This window comes from Sporothrix schenckii, assembly GCF_000961545.1.
Source record: "Sporothrix schenckii 1099-18 chromosome Unknown Cont48, whole genome shotgun sequence".
Taxonomy (NCBI): Eukaryota; Fungi; Ascomycota; class Sordariomycetes; order Ophiostomatales; family Ophiostomataceae; genus Sporothrix; species Sporothrix schenckii.
Window position 1 is genome coordinate 1,982,444 of NW_015971149.1, and position 22,232 is coordinate 2,004,675.

The 22,232-nt window shown below is 56.3% G+C and overlaps 6 protein-coding genes across 6 annotated transcripts; 4 read left to right on the forward strand and 2 right to left on the reverse strand.

Annotated features, from left to right (window-relative positions):
• Positions 1 to 775: 775 nt before the first annotated feature.
• SPSK_00842 (uncharacterized protein) lies at positions 776 to 1,846 on the forward strand (the record flags this gene model as incomplete). The annotated part of the gene is made up of 1 exon (XM_016727788.1): positions 776 to 1,846. One exon carries the CDS (start codon positions 776 to 778, stop codon positions 1,844 to 1,846), a length of 1,071 nt encoding a protein of 356 aa, XP_016584486.1.
• A 4,262-nt stretch (positions 1,847 to 6,108) lies between these two features.
• Positions 6,109 to 6,638, forward strand: SPSK_00915 (uncharacterized protein; the record flags this gene model as incomplete). Its single annotated transcript, XM_016727857.1, has 2 exons — positions 6,109 to 6,553; positions 6,619 to 6,638. The coding sequence occupies 2 exons, from the start codon at positions 6,109 to 6,111 to the stop codon at positions 6,636 to 6,638; spliced, it is 465 nt and encodes a 154-aa protein (XP_016584487.1).
• Positions 6,639 to 8,268: 1,630 nt separating this feature from the next.
• Positions 8,269 to 11,487, reverse strand: SPSK_00679 (uncharacterized protein; the record flags this gene model as incomplete). The annotated part of the gene is made up of 1 exon (XM_016727629.1): positions 8,269 to 11,487. One exon carries the CDS (start codon positions 11,485 to 11,487, stop codon positions 8,269 to 8,271), a length of 3,219 nt encoding a protein of 1,072 aa, XP_016584488.1.
• A 1,546-nt stretch (positions 11,488 to 13,033) lies between these two features.
• Positions 13,034 to 13,291, forward strand: SPSK_10356 (uncharacterized protein; the record flags this gene model as incomplete). Its single annotated transcript, XM_016736809.1, has 1 exon — positions 13,034 to 13,291. One exon carries the CDS (start codon positions 13,034 to 13,036, stop codon positions 13,289 to 13,291), a length of 258 nt encoding a protein of 85 aa, XP_016584489.1.
• Positions 13,292 to 13,821: 530 nt separating this feature from the next.
• On the forward strand, positions 13,822 to 14,158 carry SPSK_00939 (uncharacterized protein; the record flags this gene model as incomplete). Its single annotated transcript, XM_016727880.1, has 2 exons — positions 13,822 to 13,841; positions 13,963 to 14,158. The coding sequence occupies 2 exons, from the start codon at positions 13,822 to 13,824 to the stop codon at positions 14,156 to 14,158; spliced, it is 216 nt and encodes a 71-aa protein (XP_016584490.1).
• Positions 14,159 to 15,308: 1,150 nt separating this feature from the next.
• SPSK_00657 (integral membrane channel protein) lies at positions 15,309 to 20,078 on the reverse strand (the record flags this gene model as incomplete). Its single annotated transcript, XM_016727607.1, has 1 exon — positions 15,309 to 20,078. One exon carries the CDS (start codon positions 20,076 to 20,078, stop codon positions 15,309 to 15,311), a length of 4,770 nt encoding a protein of 1,589 aa, XP_016584491.1.
• Between the last annotated feature and the right edge of the window lie 2,154 nt (positions 20,079 to 22,232).

Sequence of the window (22,232 nt, forward strand, 5' to 3'; positions counted from 1 at the left end):
CACATCTTAGACGATCAGGACATCATGATACCGTAAAGGGTCCCGGGAAAGAATAGACTGCACTTGTAAAAAAAGACAACGATAACGAGACGTACGAGGCAAGAAAAGAACTGCAACTCTACACGATCTCGGCTCTTGGATGTACGGTTGACTCTTGGTCGTACCCAGAACGGCAGTCAAACCAAGTATTCTCTACTCTGTGCTTTGGTGTCGTTGATCGCCCTGTTTCTTTACTCTCGACTTTTGCCGTGCAATCGCCATTCCTTGGCACAAGGCGTTTCATCAGCAGTTTTTGGTGCTTCTGTGTGCTTGTTTTTCCATCTGAATACGCTCACACACACGCACGCAAGCCTCGGGACTAGTTACAGCTGTGACCGTTGCATGAGTGATTGCCCGTTTCTGTCTTGCTCTCTTGTTCTAGATTTCCCTGCTTTCTGCGCACACCGTCCCCAGAATCCACGCCCGTGGGATACTGGATATATCAGGCAGCACTTCCACTTCTCTCTCTTACGTTTCTAGATCTTCTCCTTTTTTGGATTTCTCTTTTCTCTTCCTCTCTCTGTTCCCCCCTTCTAATCGTCTTGTCGTTTCCTGTTTGAGAGATCATTCGCCATTCTCTTTTTTGATTTTATAAATAAGAGGTACGTATACGATACTATTCTCGTTGTGAGGGTTCGCCTCTCTGCGCAATCTAACAGTTTGCAGCTGAGCTCTTTCTCCTTCTTTTAACTTGCTGGTCAATTTTTATTTTTATTTCGTCCTTCTTTTCTATACCATGAAGTCTGTCCACTCCTTCGTTCTTCTCGGTGCCGGCCTGGTGTCGGCCGCCACGCCACCCACGCCGGTCGTCGCCAATGGTGCAGCGGCAGCTGTGAACGTGAGCGGTACCACGGCCGTTTCGTCGTCGGCCGTGTCCGCCACGTCGTCGGCCTCTGTCAACGGCCAGAACAACAACAGCAACAACAACAACAACAACAACGGCCAGAACGGCCTCGACCTCGGTAGCCTTCTTAGTGGCTCCTCCAACGGCAATGGCCTCGACCTCAGCAGCCTTCTCAGTGGTTCCTCGCTGTCCTCGTCGCAGCTGCTCTCCGAGTTGTTCGGCGGTCTTGGCAGTTCGTCGTCGTCGTCCGTCTTGAGTCTCAACTCGCTGCTCGGCAGTTCCTCCTCGTCTCTCCTGAGCGGCCTCAACTTGGGCGGCATCAATCTGGCCAGCGTCAACCTCAACAACCAGAACGACCTGCTCAACGCCATTCAGCTCATGTCCGGCGCCCTCTGCCTCAACAACCTCATCAGCGTCAACAGCCTCAGCTCGCTCGGCCAGCAGGGCCAGGTCGAGATGTTCTTGGAGCTGCTGGAGCTCATGGAGCTCGAGCAGTCGGGCCTGTCCAACCTGGCCGAGATCCAGGCCCTGTTCGGCGGCGGCTCCCAGTTTGGCTTCGGCGGCGTGTCGGCCATCAACCTCGGCGTGTTCAAGCGCGCCCTGGCCGACCACAAGAAGACGACGGTCAGCGTCCGCTCCAAGGCGGTGCGTCGCATGCGCGCCAAGCGCCAGAGCGGCAACCTGAACGCCGCCAACTGCGCCGCCATCAGCGGCCAGGCGGGTGCATTTGCCTCGCTTTCGGGTGGCTTGGACACGGCTACCGTCAACGTGGCAAACACGGCTGCGTCGGTTGCTACTGCTGTTGCGACAGCCTCTGCAGCGACGGCGGCAGGTGCGACGGCGGCGACGTCCCAGGCGGCAGCGACCGCCGCTGTTGCCGCATCCGGTAGTGTTGCTGCGGCACCGGCACCGGCCGCTGCCGCGCCCGCCTCGGCTGATACCGGCCTGGCCCAATTCACCTGAGCAGGCAAATAAAAGGAGAATTCGGGGCTTGGGTTTGGGGGATTGCACAACAAGGCTTGGATGGATTTGGTTTTCTGTTCATTATTCTCTTTTGTTCCTTTTGTTTACTTTCCCTGTTCCATGTCTGTATGCACGGCTGCAACGGACGAGGAAACAGGACACACTTGGTACACCAAATTTAGATAGGATACGCACAAAATATATGCCCAGGATGGCTGAAAATATAAAATTAAAAAAACGAACAAAGGTGGCACGACGATCGTGGAAGGAATAAAAGTGGAATCTGTATCAAGATGTTTTCTGAACGACAAGAGATTGCTACATGGCATGGCACTTTGTGACTCATAGTCACAATCTGCTTTCATTGTTTTCCTTTGCTTGTATAAGCTTCCAGATATTTCCGGCTGCGATCGTGAAAGACGCCAGCGTCTCTTTGATCACGGCGAGAACGCAGAACGCCGTCGTCTTGCCTGCATCGTTTTGGCACCATCAAGAGGAAATGTCATCATTTATACGTCGCCCACTCCTTGTCCCTGATTCATCTCCAGCAGCCCGGTGCCTGTCTTCGGGTCTCGGATGCCTTCTTCGTGCCTTTGCCTTTGCATACTCTCTTCGTTCCCAACATGTACGATCTTGGCGGATGCTGTCCGCCTCCTAGTCTTGACAATGCTTGTCTCCTGGGCGGTTTTGGCCTACTTTGCCTTTCTTTCCGGCACACTTTGCTCAGCATTGGCATCGCAACACGGAAACCGGAACCGACAGATCGTTGCTCTCTTATTAGGCTTTGTGTCTTTATTTTTAGACTTTGAGACTGCGTCAGACCATTCCAGACCTTTGTGTCTTGAGTCTCTGTCGTCTTCTCTCGGGTTCTTCGGTTGACCTGCAAAACACCCAAAACACTCAAAACCTTATTTGATGCGATGACAGTTTTTTCAGGAGCGTCTATGTTTCATTGAAAACAAAGGAAATGTGAGGAAAGACGAGGGCCATCGAGGGTGGATATGCCTGGCGATCCGAAATTTAGAATTTTTGATGGAAGCAGTGCTTACGGTAGCAGCATTGAGAACGAGGACAAAGTGTGCTGTGCTGCGAGTCGACACTACGATGATAACGGCTGCATTGTCATGTTCAGCACAATTCAGCAGCTGGGACTCCGCCTTTGGCTTGGAAAAGAGTGTGAAACCAGGAGCAAAGTAAAGAAACGTCGAAAATCTTGCAAAAGGTAAGCATAACAGACAATACCTTGGAAATCTATTAGACATGCTCATAAAAATCTCCGATGCATCAAGCGACCACAAAGAAGAATGCCAGAGGAACCATCCGAGACGCCTTAGCACGGCAATTGTTTGTTCTTTTGCTCTTTCAATACATATTCTAGCAATCGGGCGTCCAGACTCTGGCGGAGCCATGGCTATCTGTGTCAAACAGGAAACGGGAGAAGGGGATAAAAGATCAGATCGAACAGACGATTGCATGTCGTACACGACAAAGCAGTCGATCGCCACCACACAGCAGCGATGGCCTGCGCACTGTCCTTGGTCGACCTGCAGCTCCCATCGCCATCGCTCGCCTTGCATTGCAAGATGATGATGACCCTCGCTTCTATTTCTGTCGCCTCGTCACACGCCCATCGGCCGCACGACTCCCGTCAATGCATGAGGAGAGTGCTGTGGGTATTTTTGTACGCAGTAATACTGGCCAAATGTACGGAGTACGCCGTATGACGCTTTGAAAGACTCCGTACGTTGCATCCCAATGCATTCGCCGGATGTGTTCAGGGCTGCGTCAAGTCGAACAATCTGAAACCCTTGCCACTGCCATTCTGTGACGCGGCGCGGTGCCTTTTTGGACGGAAATCCCCCGTTGCAACCAAACTTCAGATGCTGGGTGGCGCTCTGTATCACCAATTGGCTGCAAGAGGACATGCAGCGTCTGGCTTCAATTGAGAGGTACGTCTAAACATACGCCAATACACACCATTGACTGCATTTTTTCAAACACGGGCAGACGGGTCAACCAAAGAACGGTCTCGTCCGAGTCTATGATGTAGTACTCCAGAGAACAGAGGCACCCTGCACAGACGTTTATTTTGCGTACGGAGTATCTTACGACGACAATGGGACAGGGGCTTTTCTTGGTTCAGACGCTGTTTGCATTTAACCACTGCTGCTAGCAGCAGGCAGTCAATTCGGCGTGTCCTCGTCCACGGACTACTTCAACTCCGTGCAGCCCAGCCTTAAGGAACAATGGGACGCAGACCATGATCTCACGCAACAGAGTCTTGGCGTTTGTGTTTTTGGGGACACTTCATTTTTGGAGGGCGACTTTGAGTCCTTATTCTTTTTTCTTTTTTCAAAAACGATGACTGCAGTGACAATGCTCATGGTCATGCCTCAATAAAATGACATTGCTTGTATGAAGCAAGCCTATGCTGACAATTTGATGCTTTCCTGCCCACCAGCGACTTGCAAACAGAGCCCCAGAGTCACGCCAACAGTATACACAATATCATGACAATTACTTGAATGCTCTCCCGTGCTTTTTGTCTCCATCTCCTCTAATCTTGGCAAAAGACGGCCGAAACTCTGCGAAACAGAGAGCTGGCCAGCTAAACGTCGATCAGGGAGGCAGGCGGTGTGCCTCCATCCGCATCTGCAGTTGCACGCTCTTTGCGGTACGCAGCGTCCTCTCGTTCCTGGGTCAATGCTACCTACCGGCGAGGCAAAACACGCACCACAGCCCCGTATTCTGTACTCCATACCCGTACCCCGTGTCCAAGTCGACCGTTGCTGTGTTGAACGTCGACGTGCCGTCTCCTTCTCGTTCCAATCTGGCTTGGCATGCCCTATGCACAGTGTCCAGCGTCGCATTCATGATTGCATTGGGAGCAAGAGGGCTGTGGGCTCTGTCGCTTCCAGCCTCGTAGTAAGGTTAATTTTGTGCCTCGGACTGTGTCGTCTGTCTCGATACATCCGTCGACGTCACCTGTCCCTGGTCGCGGAAACCTCACGACCCAGCTTGGCGACGACCCCTTCAGTGTGTGGTCAGTGTGTGGTGACTGTATCCCCCCCCCCCCCCCCGTCAACTCCATATAGAACATCGGAAGCTCTATGCAATGCTTATTTTGGCATCAAGTAAAGGACTGGCTCCACGCCCTCGGCCAGCTGGTCTTCCGGAGCTCTCGCTGTTGGCCTCGATCCTCGACCGCGTTGGTCCTTGCTTATGCTGTCTTTTTCTTTTTTTGCCTCTGTCGCCTGCTCAATCAAGCTTCGTCCCCCTGTCCGGCATCTGTTTCTTCCACGAGCCCTGATACCCTCTTTTCCTACCAAGCATCTGTGTTTGTTTCTCGACTTCTCGTCCCTTCCTTCGTGCATCACCCCCCCCCCCCATCCCCGTTTTGTCTTGTTGTTCCGCCTGCTCATGCTCCCACCATACTCTAATTTTCTGGCAAGGGTTCCAGACCAAGATCTCCCTCCATGTCCTCCCCTCTCCTCTGTCCTATGTTTTGCCTTGCCTCTTCTGTGCCCCCGTTTTAGCCATCTTCGTTTCCGTCCGGCAACGCCTGATACCCCCCCCCCCCTTCTCTCCCCTTTCCTCGCCTCTCCACCCTCCCTCATTTCCTTCGGATGTGTTGACAAGACTGGATCCGGACCGTGTCACAAGGCAGGAGACCTTTTTCTTGTGGCTTTTTGTCAGTCTTGGCACCATTGCCTTGGTTCATGCCTTTGCGCTTGTGTGGGTTGTGCCGCATATCGTGGGATGTGCGTCTCTACTCTGCCGCCATCTTGTCTCTTTGCCTCCCATCCTGTATATAAGACTCTCTCCCGTCGTCCCTTCTCCGTCTTCTTTTCGTTTCTCTTTTCTTCATCCACCCAAGCATCTTTCGGTTTCAGTTTGCCCATCTTCAGTCATTCTTTCTTCAGAGGTGAGTTCTTCTCCACTGCTTTTCCTTCCACGTCTTCTCTATAAATACATCCCGACCCCACATCGTGATCATCTCGTCTCCATCTCTCCTCTCTCCTCTCTCCACGACTCTCACTAACAAGAACAATTGCAGCTGTGCTCGCTTCACTCATTCCATTCTTTCAGAACATTTCGAGGTACGAAAACAACAATATCTAAATAAGCCCTAACACACCAAACAAGAAAACTAACCACGTCCTCCCTTAGCTGTGCTCTTTTGTTTATACCCTACTCTTTTAATATTCCATAAACTTCTTTTCGATTTTGAAAAACCCACCCCTCCCTTTTTTTCCCTCAAAATGAAGACCACCAGCATCCTCGTCGGCGCTTTCGCCGCTGTTGCCGCTGCCGCCCCGGCCTCGGACGTCTCGGCCCGCTCCTCGTTCGACCTGTCGCAGCTCAACAACCTCAACTTCCAGAACCAGAACTTCCAGTACCTCAATGTGATCAACAGCCTGGATCTGCAGCTTCTGTCGCAGCTCGGCTCGGTCAACAACTTCAACATTCTGAGCTTCCAGAACCTGTTCCAGCAGAACCAGTTCAACCTGCAGTCGCTCCTGGAGTTCCAGCAGCTGCAGATGGTCCTGCAGCTGGCGCAGCTCGGCCTGTTCAACGGCTTTGACCTGTCGTCGCTCAACTTTGGCAACCTCAACTTTGGCCTGATCAACGGCGTCAGCAGCTTTGACATCAACAGCCTGATTGACCAGTCCCTTGTGCCCCAGATCACACAAGTGATCCAGACTGGTGAGTCCCCCTCTCTTTGCTACTCCGTCGGAAGACATGAGTTTACCTTGCTAACCACCCCTCAGCCGTCATTGCCAAGGAGTAAGGATGATCCTCCAGACTTCTCGACATCGACAACCCCACGAGAGAGAGGTCCCCGAGGCTTGAGGCCCCGGGGCGCAGGAAGGCGTCGGACGGGGGGGGAATGGAAAACGTGAGAGAGAGAGAGGGGAGCCTGGCAAACTTTTTTGTCTGATATTTTTTTCTTGTGTGCTCGCCCTCTTGGTTGGACAAAAACTCCTTTTTTTATTCAATGCAAGGGTGGAAAAGGGAAAAAATATGGACAAAGCTAGCATCTCGACTCTCTCGCGCTGTCTCTCTTGCCCTACCTGTCTTGTCTGTTTTCCTGTCGGCCCGCGGCTCCAAATTCTCCCTCGCCTCGGGGACTGAACGTAATGAGGAAAAACGCGAGACAGTAATCTCTTTTTTCTTGTTTGCTTGACTTTCACTTCATTTCCTTAGCTTCTAGGTTCTATCTTCTTTTTTTTTTTCTCTTCAACTATCTCGGTTTTTCCTCGCTCTCGATACAAATGTCTGGTTTTGTTTTTACCCTTTTGACTGCTACAAATTTGTTTCTGTTTTCTTTGATTTCTTTGCTTTCTTTGATTTTCCCTTCTTGCTACGGTGTTTCGGTAGACTACAGCAAATTGGTGCGTGAGGAGGAATAGACGGAGAGGGGATGAGCCGTGGAAGTGGATGACGGCGAGAGGCGAATGTGTGAGAGAGAGAGAAAGCCAAGTCACTCTGTTCGTTCCATTTTCTCTCTCCAACTTTCTTAATCAAGTCAATCTTACAAAAAAAAAAAACATTTTTGTAGCCTAGCTATTTTCTGTGACACTCTCAAGTCAGTTACTACACCACGAACGCAAACAGAAAAAAAGAGTTGGGAGCAAAGACAACCATCCGGGGGGGGGGCCCTGGAAACCCTGAAAGCTTGAACGCTTAACAATCCTTACGCGACCTAAAAAAAGAAAGCATAAACGGTACACATCGGGTGGTAGTCTATCCGATGTAGAAACCGGCATGACAAGGGTGTGGCCGCCTCTCCAGTTTCTGCTCGTCTTTTTGTATTTCGTCGTCTGCTTTGCCATGCGTCTGTCATCTGATGCCACGCAGACAGGACGTTAAAAAAAGGAATAAAAAAGGCAGGCATAGGTAGTGTCTGATGTGCGGCGTTGCTACCTGAGACTGAAACCATCCCGGTCCGTCAGGGGTGGTTGTGAGGTGAGTGAGGTGAGCGTCTTTCTAACTTACTTCTATGCGGCATGCAACCGCCCGTCTTGGCAGGTTTGATGCTCGTTTTCTATATGTTGTAGTGCGGTTTGTCCCATTATAATCACAACGTCATTATCCGACCTTATCCCACTCTGATTAAGCTTAATTGGGCATATTCTTGTCAAAACACATCCATTGTAAAACATACTTTTGCAAGCAAAATATTGGATGGGTGACAGTAAGAATATATTGTACCTTCATTTTAACATTACACATGCACACATTTTAATAGGCTCGTACATCATCTAGGATATTCCTGAAGCAGCGTATGAACAAAAATAAATAGACAAATGCGAAAACAAATACCAAGAATACCGAATGCAGGCAGAAGTGACGTAACTTTTGCTTTTCATTAGTAGCGTGGCAACGTCCCAAACCACGCCGTTTGCCCGGCCCGTCCCCTAGTTGGACGCGGCCTGCGGCAGCTGCACGTCCTGCCGCATGGCCTGCTCAACGTCGTCTCGGTCGGGCATCACGGTGTCATCTGACTTGGCGTCGTCGTCGTCGTCATCGTAATACTCCTGGTCCTCGACGTCGTCGTCGTCCTCGTAATTGTAGATGCCATCCTCGTTTTCGTCGTACTCGAAGCCAAAATCGACGTCCGTGGACGTACTGGCCGTGGCCGTGGCCGCGTTGGCCGCTGTCCCCGCCGGCCGTACGACGACAATATCGTCAGACGAGCTTGTCGTCAGCGCCACCGACGGCGACGACGACGACAAAGACGCCACCGACGAGCTGCTCGGCGTCGCCAGACTGGCGGAGGCGCTCGTGCCGGGTAGGGTCGAGTAGCCGTCCTGGACGGCGCGGCTGATGTTGCTGGGCAGCGAGGAGCTGTTCACCGATGCCGCGCTCGGTAGGGAGTACGTGGCAGAGGTGGCTGAGGCAGTGGCAGTGGCGGCAGCGGCGGCAGCTTGGGCGGGCGTCAGGTTGAGTCCGTCAAAGTTGCGGACCATGATGAAGCTGCTGGACACGCTCTGGGCATCATCGTCCTCGTGGTTGCCGCCGTCACCAGCTCCACGCGCCGTAACTGCGTCGCTCATCGCCGCATCTCCATACCGCTCCGTATTTCCGGCGTCGCTGATGGAAGGTGGGCCGGCCATGCTCAGCGTGTCGTCGATGCTCGGTGTGCTCATGCTCGTTTCGGTCGTGCCGGTGTGGTACTCTGGTCCGGGCGAGATGGGTCCGAGATGGGCCGTGGGGAGAGCTGGCTCAAAGACGGCGCCTGTCCCGTCGTTGTCGCCGCCTGCCCACAAGGGAAGAAACCGGAACTCCTCGTTGGACAGGCCCAGCAACAGATGCGGCGAGGCGCGAACCAGCTCCAGCTCAAATTCGGGGAAAAAACAATCGCGGTCGTAAATCTTCTTGTACAGGCGGGACGCGTGGTTGTAGAGGGCATAGCGAAAATCGACAGCCGTAAATGCATCCAGCTCGCCCATTGACTGGATGGAGTACAGAGTCACATCTTGTCCGATCATGGGCTTTAGATGATCCAGCAGGTCTAAGCGCAGCTTGTCACGAATGTCCCCGGTGCCGATGGGAACGCCATAGATCAGGGACTTGAAGAGGGCGGCGTTGACGGCGGCGACGAGATCCATAAAGTGGGTGCGATCAAACTGCTTCGACAGCTTATCCTCCACAGACCGGCCGAGCAGGCGCCAGTACACGGCCGTCATGGCTTTCTTGTCGTCGGGCAGGTCGTTGTAGATGTGGACAAACCAGTTCTTGTGCAGCACATTCTGGCGCACGTAGAAGCTGAGGCTCTTTTGGACCTCCTCGGTATACGTATTGTTCAACAAGTCGGAGTCGGCCAGACTGCGGGGGAAGCAGACGCGGACAATGTGGGTAAGGTGGTCCAGGAGCCGGCGAACGGCGGCCAGCGCATTCGCGATGGGATAGTCATGGGGCCCAAGGAGATGACGCGTGTCGACCTGGGCAATGCTTTCCTCGACCTTGACAAACTTGGTGAGAACGTCGGCGATCTGTTGTAGCTTGCGAATGGGTCCACTGTATGTCCGGAACATGGTCGTCAGCGATTCGTACTCGTACTTGTGCACAACATCAGGGGTCACGATGGAGGTCCCCGTCGCTGTCAGGTCCTCTGAGGCGGAAAACTCTTGGATGCGAGACTTGGTCTCGGCAACCTCTGTGTCCCGGTTTTGCAAGATGCGCTGGACAAAGGCCTCGCTGGAGTGGTCGATCATGGTCTCCATGTCCTCGTCGAGCAGGCCCGACAGCTCGCGACCAAAGACAGACTTTTGACGGCTCTGGTACTTGCGCGGCTGAGCGTCGGTGGTGCCGGCCTCTTGCAGGGCGCGCTCAGCGACAAGGATGCGATACGCAACACGGGCAACGACAGGCAGTTTGATGTTCCATGCAATAATAAAGCACTCCTCCGGTAAGATGTCGACGATGTTGACGTTGTTCAACCTGAAGAACCAGTCGGAAACGATTGAGCGAAGGCGGTTGGCAAAGGCGAAACCGGTAAGCGGCCCGGGCTGGTTCTGGCTTCCCGCCGCCGAGGCAGCGTTGATGTGGTAGACATCGCTGCTCTTGAGGTGGAACAGCTTCGCGAGGCCGGCAATCGTGAACACACGGGCGGCGGAGTTGAGGTGGAGCGGCTTGCCGGCCATGGCCAGCAACAGCCGGATGACGTTGGCAATGTGACGGACCTCACAGTAGTCGTCGATGCGGAACTCGGGTGCCAGCGGGAGGTCCCAGATGGAGCCAGTTAGCCAGCCGTCCTGCAGGATGGCGGGATCGGCGGGTGCGTGTGTGATCTCGGGCCCTTGTGGTGACGAGGGCGGTGGCACAGGGGCCTCGTCCGAACCAACGTCTTCAAGATCGGTGGCCTCTCTGTCTGTGGCTCCGGTGTCTGAATTGGACTCGACGGATGTTTGTGCGACTCCGTCGGATGGCGAAGTCGTTGGCTCCGGGACAGCATCGCCTTGGACAGTCAGTGGTTTGTGCTGGCCGTTGATCCAGTAGCCCGGCTCGTCAATCTTGGCACCCCGGATTTTCATGTCGAAGCAGTGACATGCATCGTCGTGGCCGCCGGCGGTGGAGATGGCCACACGTCGGGCTGGATCGAGGCGGGTCATCATGCTGTACTGCACAATGCCTTTGGGTAAGGTCAGGGCCTCGAGGTGCTCGGACCGCAGGTCAAAGTCGATCGAGGGTCCCAGGTCGAGCACAAAGCGGATCTTCTGCATGACTGTGGCTGCATTGTCCCCCAGTAAGCCGCTGAGCAGCAGCTTGCTCGCTTGTCGTTTTTGGTAGCGCTCGTCGTCGAGCAGCTGGGCGAATTTGGCGAAGCCACTTTCACGGAGAACGGCCGAGTTGTAGCAGAGCAGCCAGCTGGTGGGGTAGGCTGTGCCCATGCAGGTCATCTTGATGGCAGCGGCCGACGAGGGCGGGATCTGGAGCCAGACGAGGGTGTCGATCTGGGCTTCGGGGAACAAATTGGCAAACTCGGCCTCGGCGGCAATGATGTGAGTGACATCTTGGTCGTGCAGCCGGTTGGTCTGCTCCCGCTGGACGTCCAGCGGGCTGTGAAGTGATACGTGCAGGTCGCTCTGTATGAGGGAGAGAGGGAAAATGTTAGCGATGCTGCTGTCTCTCATTTTTACTCGAAAAATAGACCAAGAAAAGACGAACTCACCATTTTGATGGCCTCTTCTAAACGTTTCTGAAAGAACTCGGATGGAAACCGCGCACGCAAACACAATGAAGGAGACTTGTCAGCAAAGGGCCGAGTCGCTTGTGGTTTGGGTAAGAGGACGTCTGTTCTAAGAGGACGAGACAAAGGCGGGCGAAGAGACGGAGGAAGCGAAAAGCCGTGCAACTTGTAAAAACGGATCAAAGCATCGAGCGTCAGAAACTGTCTATAAAACAGACTCTGCGGGTCGCTCAGAGGCTGTTCCAAGACGAGACCGGGCCCAGCGGGGTCAGGGTGACAGGACGACGGTACTTGCTGGTGCCTTGTCGATATCGCGATGAAGTGCCTTTCGCATGTCACTAGTCGAAGATTGCCATTCGATCGCGATGCGTTGGGTAAGGGGAGAGAGAGAGAGACAGAGAGAGAGAGAGAGTCAGACGCCAGGCACCAGCGCAAATTCAAGACGGCGACTGGGGAAAGAGCGACAGACAATTGAATGACGGAGGCAAGAGGCAAGAGGCAAGAACAAGAGAAACAAAACGAGAAACAGCAAATGGCGGCACAACTTGCCAGCTGTGACGGAGTGAATGATTGAGGGAAGGAGCGATCTTCACGTGTTCTAGGCATCCACCACCACAGGCCACAGGCTGCTACCCAAGCTGTACGACCGTTGCGCAAGCTTGCTCGTTCTCATAGGCTTCCAATCCTGATGATGGTCGAGATTCTGCAACTTACAGGATTAAAGCGGGGCAACCAAACGGCATGCGGCTGAAGGATGAGTCGTTCTTTCCATGAGAGCGGGCCAGCGGTTACCGCTGGGAAGGAGCAGATCAGCGGAATAATAAACGGCAGGAGCTCGACCGCCTTGAAATGCGGAAACATCCTTCAACAGCGGCCACATCATGGCACAGTCATTGTGAACGTGCATCTACCGCGATTGGATTGTTTACCGTCGTCTTGACTCACAGCCGTTTCGAGGGCGTGGACGCGGACGCTAAGGCCTGTCACCAATCTTGTGTCAGAATGGCTCAGTTGTCAACTATGGGATAGCGCCCTCGCGCTTTCCGTCCCAAGTCTTATCGGCATATGGGGCTCTGTCCTCTTTCTGGGGCAGGTGCCACATTCGACGCCTTAGAGACAGAACAGGAAGGCGGGGCAAACGGGCAGTTGCATCTCACTGGCTTAGATAATTTTCAAATTGCAAGTGCTGCTAGGCTCAAAGAAAGGAAACGCAACTCGGACGTCGGTCGATATGGCTTACATCATATCTGATTGGCGAAATGATAACCTGGGCCTGATTGCCCTGCGGCCAGCCGTGTGCAGGCCATCGGTTCGTTGGAAGAAGATAACTTGTAGGCGAGAAGGACTTCAAACAGCTCCGTTGGAATTGGGGAAGGTGCGGAGCATTGACGAGGTTAAAACTGGAAGTAGGTGAATTAGGAAGGAACAGCTGACGCCAAGAAACGACAGCTTCTTATCTCAGATAAGACACAGCGCTCTATACATATTCGATGTATCTACAAAACACAATTCAGGACAATGTGGAAAACGCGACCAGGACGAGAACCGGGAACATCCAGGCCAGCAACACCAACCCGGGCGCGGCCCAACGCCCAGGCGTGTCTTGCATGCGTTGGGGAGGGGCGAAATGGAGCACGCGACCTGAATGGGGCGAACTGGCAGGTGAACCACACAACACTACCCCAGCGCCCCAAACGAAGCGGGGATGTCTCCACCAGGAGAGCGGCCTTGCAGTAGATGATCGTTAGTGAGGATGAAAGAGGGTAAGAGGGCAAGGGTGAAAGAACGCGGTGCCGCAAGACTGTGCATCTAGATACCTCTTCTTCTGCGTATCCGACAGCATAAGGCATAAGTTACTTGGCGTGAAGGGAGTTATTCAGAGCAATTCGTTAGTGAAGATGTGAAGGAGAGACGAGACGTAGACTCGAAGAAACAAACGTATCTCGAAGTGAAAGGTACCGATGACGAACCGATCTGAAAAGGACAGAACGTGCCGATCTCCCCTGTTCTTGCGCCTTCCTGTTTTTCTCCGTCGGTCTAGCTTGGTTCCTCCGCAGCTTCTTATTCTGGTCGTCTAAATTCCCCTCTTTCCCCTCTGGACATCGTTCACAGAGCTGCCTTCGTTTCTCTCTCCAACAAGCCAACTCGTGCATCTTCATCGAAACACAGACATCTCGACAGCCGTTAGGTGAAGCATCGCAAAATCAGTGGCAGACAGACATCCCCCTATACAGAATACCGGCATCATCCAAAGCGTCCACCGCGAGACACAGCAACCATGGCCGTCGCACCCCGAAAGTATGTCTTTTCTTGGTTCTTGGCCCGCTTGAACACAAGCCTTGATCTTCGTCCTGTTCTTCCTGATTTGTCATTGTCTGATGGTCGGGAGTCTTATTGACTAATACTGTAGCCCTTCTAGCCGCTTCCGTACCGCGGCTGCCATTGCCGTCGCTGCCGCCCTCGGGATCGGCTACACCGTCCGCCGCAACTCCAACCGCCTCCGTGACAACGAGCTTGTCCAGCAGCGTGCGCGGACCGGCACCGCGACGCCCGTCACGGCGACGAACCCGCCGAACCTGTACGTCAGTGTCGACCGGAGCGGCGGCGGGATTTGAGCAAATGGAGGCGCATGGACGACGACGACTGATGTGGCTCCGAGGCTATCCCACCCGCCACCACGTGCCTCCAAACTATACGATCTCGTCACACGACACAAGAACGTCAATCAGCTGCCGTTGTACCAAAGTCGATGCGTAATTGAAGGGATTGGATTCTCTGCTAGGACTACGACAGTCGGACATTCATTTTCACGGCATTTCTTTGTTTGACCAACGATATGGCAGCTTTTATTTCGAGACATCTCCTCACACTGTTTCTGCTGTACGATTGCTACGCTGCTTTTAGACGGTTCACGGACTAGGATCTCCTTTTCGAGTACAAATTGGTCATTGGCGGTGAAACAAAAGACACGACACGGTCCAGACTGCAATCGGAGGATTTTTGGTGAATAGGCAAACGAGTCCATGGGCATGGTCTATGAACCTGGGAATGGGAACCTGGAGAATCGGGAGAAGCATTGCCGGCGCAGAGACGGAAGCGGAGGCTCCTGGAAATGGGGGCGGCGGGCAAGCTGCAGAGAGGGGAAAGTGTTGTCAACTGTGTTACAACTACCCGGCCATGACAAGATAACCTACCCAGACCTATTCAGAGTTTGTTTCCCTGTTTTATTGCATATAGATACTTATACTTTCATTGTCTGATTTTCACTTCGATTTTTAGTTTAATTAATTCCGGGATTTTAAAAAGAGAATATCAATGACGCTGGATTCATGTCACAATATCGAGGAGAAACAAGACGGCGAATTATATGAAAAACGATCACAAACGACAAAAGGTGATTATTATATATGCAAACCCAGAACTAGACTCGGAAGAGGTGCTCTTACGTGCACAGGAACACGACATGACGCGAATATAACATGAAAACAGGATCAGGCCAGACAGAAACGAGGACACAAAATGCAAACAACACCATGAATGCCAAGCAAACAATGCAGACAAGAAAGAGAAAATGGGCAAAATTAAACAAAAGACAAAAAAGCCACCCAGTATGAATAGCAAAGTAGCAAAACTAAAAGAACAAGCAATGCTCGACTCGTCGACAGCAGCGGATCCAGTCCGCCACGCATGCCACGGTATTATAAATTGCGACGCTCAGAACAATAGAATAGGCTTTCTTGCGCAGCCGTGCCTCCTGCACGCCTTCTATAGCCGGTAGACGCTCTCGCTGTCGTCATCGTCCGAGACGACGGCAGCCCGCCGGTCGACTTCTTTGCCCTTGGCCGGCCGCGGCACGTGGCTCTGGTTTTGGTCCTGACCACCGCCGGGGCTCTCGCTCGCTTCGTTGCTGTCGCCGCCTACACCGCCTCCCCGTCCGCCGCCACCTCCGGTTCCGGCACCACTAATAGGGCGTGGGATCTGCCGAATGATGCCCGAACTGGCCACACGGGGCAGCTGGCTACTGGGACCGGGACCGGGCGGCGACGACATGCCGAGGCTGGACAGTGTGGCCGACACAGGGATGCGGCTGCCGGTGGGGCTCTTGGGAGTGTTGTTGCCGCTGCCGCTGCCGCTGCCGGCGGCGGGACCGGTTGTCTGGGGTGTTGGTGTTGGGGGATGCACGGCCGTTGATGGCGCCGACGGCACCGACGGCACCGACGGGCCGAGGACCGTGGGCATGCGCGACAGGGGCGGGCCCGCTCGCAGCGTCTCGTGCCGGGCGTGTGGGGCCTGCGAGGCACCGTGCCGTTCTTGGCCCGTCTCGCCCTCGGAGCTCGACACGACGGCACTGGCGTGCCCGCTCACGGCGGCGCTGGTGCGTCCGCTGGCGCTCACCAGCGTCTGCTGCTGCTGCTTCTGGAGCGACCGCAGCTCGTGAACGACGTCGGTAAAGCTCTCCTCGAGCGTCTTCATGCGCGCCAGCACCAGGCGGCTCATGCGGTCGCGGTCGCGGTCGCGGTCGGTCTCGCCCACGGCGCGGGCGTTGTTCATGGCGGTGGCGAGGGCGAGCTGGGAGGCGAAGCTGCCCGGCAGGACGACGTCGGGGGCGCCGAGGGGCGGGCCGACGGCGGACTCGGAGAGCAGACCCGAGGCCGACACACCGGCATCGACATCGTCCGAGCCCATGTCCAGCGACGACAAGCGGCGCTGCTGCAGACGGCGGGCGGGGCTGTCAATGAGGGCGGCGACGGCGCGACTGGCGGCCGAGGACGGCTGGGTGGGTGCGCGGGGCGGCAGGATGGGGCGGGGGCGGGTGCCGGACGTTGTCGGATGGGTGGCCTGCGGGACTCCCTGGTTGGGTTTGCGCGGCGAGCGCTGGCCGGCAGTGGTCGGGGGCGTACCCGGCGGCGCCACGGCCGATGTGTTGTGGCGGCTCGAGCGTGGCCGTGGCCGAGACGACGACGACGACTGCTGCTGTTGCTGCTGGTGCTGGTGCTGGTGCTGTTTTTGTTGATGGTGGTGGCCAGGTGTGGGCGACGGTGAAAAGAAGAGTCCCCCGGGTGACTGGCGCAGGCCTAGGATGACGTCGCTGGCATCGCTCCCCACGTCGTTGCTGCCGGGGACGGGGACCGGGTCTGCATTGGGCGGGTTGTATAGAATGGTGTTGCTCGAGAGGGCGCGGGAGTGCATCGCGCGGCGTGGCGAGCTGGGCCGGGGCTTGGGCGGGCTCGTGGCGCTAGAAATGTTGCCGATGCGGCGGGGGCTGGCCGGAGACGGCCCGGTCGCGCCGGGGCCTGGGCCTGCGCCCCCGCCCGCGTCCACCTCGTCGCCGTCGTTTTCGTTGTCGTCCTCGTCCATCGCCTTGGACGACTCGGGCGACCGTGCCGCAACGTGGAGGAACCGCGACGCCACGGGCGTCGCAAAAAAGTCGCCACCGTCGTCGTCCTCGTTGCCGTCCCCCGCCTCGTCGTTTGTCGGATTGTCGTCACCATCGTCGTCGTCGTTGTCATCGTCGTCGTCGTTGTCCACTTCGTTGCCCACATCGTCTTCGCCATCGCGTCCACTCTGTCGCGACAGCATCGCCGCCCGCGAGTGCGTCGGCGTCAGGCCCTGGCCGCCCGTGTTGGTCACCTCGTCTTCGTCGTCGTCGTCGTTGGTGACCAGCTCGTCGTCGCCCTCGGCGTCTGTGTGGTCCTTGAAGGCCGCCTCAAAGGGGCTCCGTTGCGGCGGGTAGGGGTGCATGCCGAGCATGCCGAACGTGCGCACGTCCCGCACGTCCCGCGCCAGGCCGGGCATGGCCGACACCGACATCAGGTCGGCCGGGTCGCTGGCGGTCGACCGCACCTCGGACATGTGCCGGAACCGCGAGGCGGCGGTGCCAAAGTGGTGGATGCTCATGCGCCGCTGCCACTCGTGGTCGGTGCCGGCCCCGCCGCCAGCAGCACCGCCGCCGTCGCCGCCGCCACCGCCGCGCTTGTCCAGGGTCGAGTACGGCGTGCCGTCGTGCTGGTCCATCCAGTGGCGGATGGCCGTCTGGGTCTTGCGGCGCTCGTTGCGGCGCTGCGTGCGCAGGGTGGCAATGTCCGGGGTGCGGCGGAAGACCTCGTCGAGGGCGCGGTCTTTTTGGTAGCCCGCCACCGACTCTTCCCGGAGCCGGATGCTGGGGCTGAAGAGAACGGGGCGGCCGTGGGGGTCCGCAAACGAAATGCCGCGGTGGCGCGCGGGGCGGCGGCCGTGGCCGTGGTTGTCGATGAGGTCCGTCGGCTCGTACACATAGGGGGCAAGAAAGAATGTTTCGTAGACAAAGATGCTGAAGAGCAGCGGGAAGTGGGTGGCCTTGATGACGAGGCGGTTGAGGGCGACAAAGTGGTGCAGGGGCATGCAGTAGCGCAGGGGCATGAGCATCCAGGCAAAGATGTTGGTGGGCGCAACGTAGGAGAAGAGGGCGTCGTTCTTGACCATGGAGATGGTGTTGATGGCAAACAAGAACTGGTGCTCTTCGTTGGCATTGGACGCAATGGCCATGAACGAGTTGGTCAGGACGGTGATGAGGATGGTCACGACGACAAAGTGGCAGATGATGAGGAAGAGCACGAGCAGCGTCTTGCCCAGCACGTTGTACGTCGGCCAGGCGTCCCAGGCGGCCGGCGTGAAGCCCATGAGCAGCTGGAAGATCATGTAGGCGACGTCGGCCGGCGCGTTCTCGGTGTCGGACAGCGTAAAAAAGACAAAGAAGCCGGAGCACGACACGAGGATCAGCACAAAGACGGCGGCCAGGTCGACGGCCATGAGGCGGAAGGCGATGAGCAGCTGCGAAAAGTACCGGGAGTGGTCGAGGACGCTGAAGATGCGCGGCAGCAGCAGGATGGCGTTGGCCGCCAGGATGTCGTAGGCGCTGTTGTTCCAGCGCTGAGCGTCGGCGAGGAAGACGCCGCAGATGCGCAGCGAGTAGTAAAAGATGAGCAGCAGCAGAATGCCCAGATCAAAGATGTTCCAGAAGCTCATCATGTAGAGCGAGAAGCCCTGCTCGTTGAAGCCGACGAGCTCGTCGAGCATGAAACCGGCGCTCCAGAACCAAAAGACCAGCTCGAGGGTGGTGATGCGGCTCGAGTGCTGCGCGAGGACGGACAAGAACAGGCCGATCAGGATGGCGAGCGAGCACGTCGACAGAAACTGGCGGTAGCGGGGCACGCGCAGGCGCGACAGCTTGAACAGCGAGGCGTTGCGCGGGTCGTAGAGCGTGACCGTGCGGCGGTGGAGCGGGGGTGGTGTGGGCCGGGCATGCTGTGGCCGTGTTGGCTCCTCTTTGACCGGGTGGCTACGGCCGAGGAGCGGCGTCCGCTGGTCATTGGCGCTGTTGCGGCGGCCAGCGTTGCTGTAGTTGCCGTAGTTGTAGTTGCTGTAGTGGCCGCTGCGCTGTGCGTTGTGCCGATGTGACGCGGCCGCGACCGCCACCGCCGGGGCCTTGCCGTTGTGGCTGTTGCTGCGGTGCAGCTGGTCGGCCGACGAGTAGAAGCTGATGGCGCCGTTCCAGATGGCCTCGAGATGCTGCACGACGAGTGGGTGGGCCAAGAAATGCTTGGCCGACGCGCGGATGGCGACCTCGAGCGTCGAGATGCGCGCGGCGGGTGCGGAGCCGGGCCGGGCCGAGGACAGGCCGACCGACGACGTGTGGTGCGGGGAGAGCGGGCGGGCGGCGACGCCGGGGCCGGTGGCGGCAGCAGCAGCGGCAGCAGCAGCACCGGCGCCCGGGATGCCTTGCAGCGGGTTGAAATCGTAGGACAAGGCATCGATGAGCTCGCGGGTGGTGTACTCCTTGAGCAGCTTGATGGCGAGCAGCTCGCAGACCTTGGCGCGGGTGTTGCTGGTGCCGGCGTTGCCCGGGAAGAACTGGGCCTCCTTGGCGAACTGCAGGCAGTTGGCCATGAGGGCGTAGAGGGTGGCCCGGGAGAAGTGCTGGGCGCGGATCTGCTGCTGCATGGGCTTGACCAGGAACTGGGAGACTTGCGGGGACCGCAGCTGTTCCCAGGTGAGGGTGGTCTCGGTGCGTGCCTGGACGATGATGCGCATGGCATGGACGATGCTGTAGACGGGAAGGGCGTCGAGGTGCGAGGCGGAGAAGAGCGGGAGCACGTGTGAGGCGCGGCGGCCGTCTTCGTCGGGTGGCAGATCGCCGCGACGACGCCCGCCATGTATGCCGTCGTCATCGTCGTCATCGTCTTCGTCGTCGTCGTCATCAGCTTCTGTGAAATCGGCGGTGGCATGCCGGAGGTGAGCATAGGCCGAGCCTGGCGATGGTCCCTGACTGTCTAGATGCTCGTCGTCCACTTCTACCGACATCCGAGGAAAGGTGCGCGTGTCCGCGCCCAGGTGAGGGTCCAAGTGAGGATCCAAGTGAGGATCCAAGTGAGGATCCAAGCCAGGGTGCAAGTCAGGGTCCATGGCCAGGTCTGGGTTGGCGTCCATGGGGGAAAGCAGCTCGTTTCCGGCGGGCCGTTTCTTGCCGTGGACGGCGCGCAACATCATGGAAAACATGTTGCATGTGGGTGTTGTGCTGCGGGGGGACCGAGGAGGGGAGGCTCAACCAACGGAACATGGGGCATATGTCGTATGTCGTATGCCGTTGTCGTCTGTGTTGTCGTACGCCGTCAAGTCGCGGCCGCAGAAAAGTCCCTCCCTGGCGTCCTGGCGCATTCCCTCGCCGGCGCCGGTCGTCAACAAAACTCAAAGGCACATCTCCAACGGGGTCCAAGGGGGAAAGAAAGAGAGGGAGAGGGGAGGAAGAAAGAAGAAGCGGAAGGGGAAGAAAAGGAGGAGGGGAGAGAGGACAGAAAGGGAGACGGGGGAGGAAAGAGAAAAAAGGAGGCGCGGGCGAGGCTGCGTAGCCGCTGTAATGAAACAGAGCAAAACGTAAAAAAAAAAACTATACAAACAAGAAACAAGGAGTCCAGGAAACAAGGAACAGACGAAAGGATGTGGGACAGTCGAGACGAACAAAATGGAAGAACACGGGTGAAATAAAATAGAAATGTGCGTTCGAGTGCCGTGCGAGTGCCGTGCGATTGCCAGTGTCAGTGCCCGTGAGGCCGAGCCCACACACCTTTCAGCTGCTTTCTGTCTGCAAGTGACGCGCGAGAAGCGCGATGCAGTGTCGTCCGTTCGTCGTATTGCCTCTGTAAATTTGGAGCGGCTGCGCGCTATCAAAATTAAGGAGAGCCCGATAAGGTGAAGAAAGTCGAGAAAAACAGGGGCGCAAGTGGTTAGCGCAAGCACGCCGAGACCATTTTGCGGAGCTGTGGAGGTTGCAGATGGAGACAGCATCAATGTGAGTGTGTGAGTGTTTGAGTGTGTGAACGCATGAGACTGTAAAAGCGAGACGGCCGGGTGTTGTGGTGTCCTGAACCCTGGTAAGATACGAGTCGTTGAGCAGGCTGTTTCTTGTTTCGGCAGCTGGAGCGGGCAAAGGGCAAAGGACGATGTGCCGTTTATGTTTTGGCGAGGCGGACCAAAGGCAAGATAAATGGTCGAGACGGGAGGGTAAGGGTGTGAAGTAGCGAAGAAGCGAGACGGGGGGAGCGGAGTGAAGCTGTGCCAAATGTGACTATGAAACGAGAATGCAAAAGTAACAAAAAAAGAAAGGAAATAGAAAAACAAGTGCAAACGAACCCCAGTGACGGTCGCAGAGCAGGATCGTCAACGAGACTGGCGACACAATCACAGGCACAAGCACAGACTGTGAGTGGACGCCGGCACGTCTGGTCTGTCATGTCTGGTCCTGTGGTGTGGCGTTGCACTGCAGCGAGCAGCATCGTTGGAGCAGCTCAGTTTGGACACAGCCTGACGGGTCGCATGCTCATGCTGATGCTACATGCTAAATGTCCGCCTGAGACACGAGCACGATCCTCGAGCGTCCTGCAGCAACGCTTGAACGGCCCTTGAACAGCTCGAGTGACCTTGAGCGACCTTTTGCGGAGAATTTCTCCCTTGCTTGGAAAGCCTCTGTCTGTCTCGCAGTGTCCTCCTGGCAAGCAAGGCACATGTATAAGGGACCATGCCACTACGTCGTATGCACGATAACGGATGCCATCAGATGCCGTCTGCTCTGAGAGACAAACCCCAACTAGGCTGCATGTCGGGTATATTAAATGTCTGGTGTCGACAATCCCTCCATGTCTGGGGACAAGACAACGGGACATCACTGGCCACAAGCTGGAGTGACACATGCAGGCTGGACTCGTCGCTTATTGGGTCGATTAGTGCAGTGGCCGCCGCCAAGCTGAGATCGTCTCCAGGCATGGTCTGGTGGTGCAGTGGACGACTGCACAGAGCGCACCAGACGCGCTGATTGGTAGCTTGTCGGGCTCGTAGGAAAGAGGGTGCAGGAGTGTAAGAGCTTGCAGGTGGAGCAGGGTTCACAAGACGCAGCCGGGCCAGCCTCCGACAGCCTTCTCTGGAGTGGGCGACTCCTCGAGCAGACGTCTGTCCTCTTGACACTCACCGGCTTGCTTCTGTAGTCGTACTCTTCCAGGTTGTGTCGTTTTGTGTACAATTAGACAGAATTGTCGAGGCTGACAAGAACTCTAAGACAGAACCCGTCGACGACACTTTGCCTGTCTCCCGTGCAGCTCGCAATTGTCGGTGAGGCAAAATGGTGGGCGTGGTGCTCCACATGCAGCAAGTCCTGCAAAC